The following is a 1276-nucleotide window of genomic DNA, read 5'->3' as shown; positions in this document are numbered from 1 at the left end:
CAGCTGTGGCCTGCTGCTGCTGATAGAGGGTGTGCATTGGGGACAAGGACGATGAACGGTCATCAGCAAGTGACGCTCGGCGGCGGCGGCGCCGATGATCATCACGATGACGACGATCATCCTCTACTTCCCCGCCAGGAATCATCTCCGAGGGTAGTGAACTGCCTGAATGTTATTGGCCGCTCACTCCAACACGAAAACTGAGATTGTGGTAAACGTAGATAAGTCTGACGGGGGGTCTATTAGATAGAGTCCTCATCGTTCACATCAATGTCGATGTCCATCCTCTTGTACTTCACAGAGCCACTCACAATGCCTGACACTCAGATGAAATGCATCATATGGTACGTTCCACCAACCCTCCAAGTACCTGCTTCCTCAAGTTCCCGATCATGCTTCTCTCGGAGATCAGCAACGAGCTTTTTGATCTCCTGACTTATCAGCTTCTTCTTGTCCTTATTACCCTTCTTAGGCAACCTCATTCTGAGCAGCCACACCATCAATATGATCATCAATGCCCCAGAATACGTAACAGAAAGGTACGCCTTGTGTGTACACTCACGGATGTAAGTCCGTAGCGTAAATTATAGAGCACGTGAATGGACTTCACAACAGGAAACATAACAAACTAGTAACGAGGACGATAAAAAGACGTTACACTGCTAAATTATGTCATCGATGAGCACACTCGGGAGAGGTTGATCGAAACCTGTGATGGTCCAAAGCGCTGCTGAGCTCCGTCGCTTGGTTTGTGGAGTCGTGTCGCTTGCAAGGCCCACGACAAGAAGACCAATGAGCATTTGTACTACTACTACTACTACTACTACTACTACTACTACTACTACTACTACTACTGCTACTACTACTACTACTACTACTACTACTACTACTCCTACTACTCCTACTACTCCTACTACTCCTACTACTCCTACTACTACTACTACTACTACTACTACTACTACTACTACTACTACTACTACTACTACTACTACTACTACTACTACCGCTGCCTCTTAAGATCAGCCACCTGAACCTTCATTTTCTTCCACTCTTCAGTGTGCCTTCGGAATATCTCGTGATTGGAGACGGTCTTATCCCCATCAGTCTCAGCATTCTGCGCTGGCACCTACAACGAGAGGACAACGAAATCGTTGACGACTGCCCCAGAGATCCTTCGTTACCTTCTGGGAATCAGGTTGTTCCTCCTCGAGAGCGGCATCGGCCTCCACTACTGTATCGACGTCCATAGCGGTAGATTCGAAAGGAGTGGCTCTCT

General features: G+C 47.6%; 1 protein-coding gene across 1 annotated transcript; it reads right to left on the bottom strand.

The window, feature by feature from the left end:
• Window positions 1–242: 242 nt before the first annotated feature.
• Pmar_PMAR006550 (hypothetical protein) lies at window positions 243–1247 on the bottom strand (the record flags this gene model as incomplete). Its single annotated transcript, XM_002767115.1, has 4 exons — window positions 243–316; window positions 371–483; window positions 1005–1126; window positions 1182–1247. The coding sequence occupies 4 exons, from the start codon at window positions 1245–1247 to the stop codon at window positions 243–245; spliced, it is 375 nt and encodes a 124-aa protein (XP_002767161.1).
• Between the last annotated feature and the right edge of the window lie 29 nt (window positions 1248–1276).

Source organism: Perkinsus marinus (genome assembly GCF_000006405.1).
Source record: "Perkinsus marinus ATCC 50983 genomic scaffold scf_1104296971186, whole genome shotgun sequence".
NCBI lineage: Eukaryota > Perkinsozoa > Perkinsida > Perkinsidae > Perkinsus > Perkinsus marinus.
Note: the sequence above shows the minus strand (reverse complement) of the source record. Positions and strands in the feature narration are given on the sequence as shown.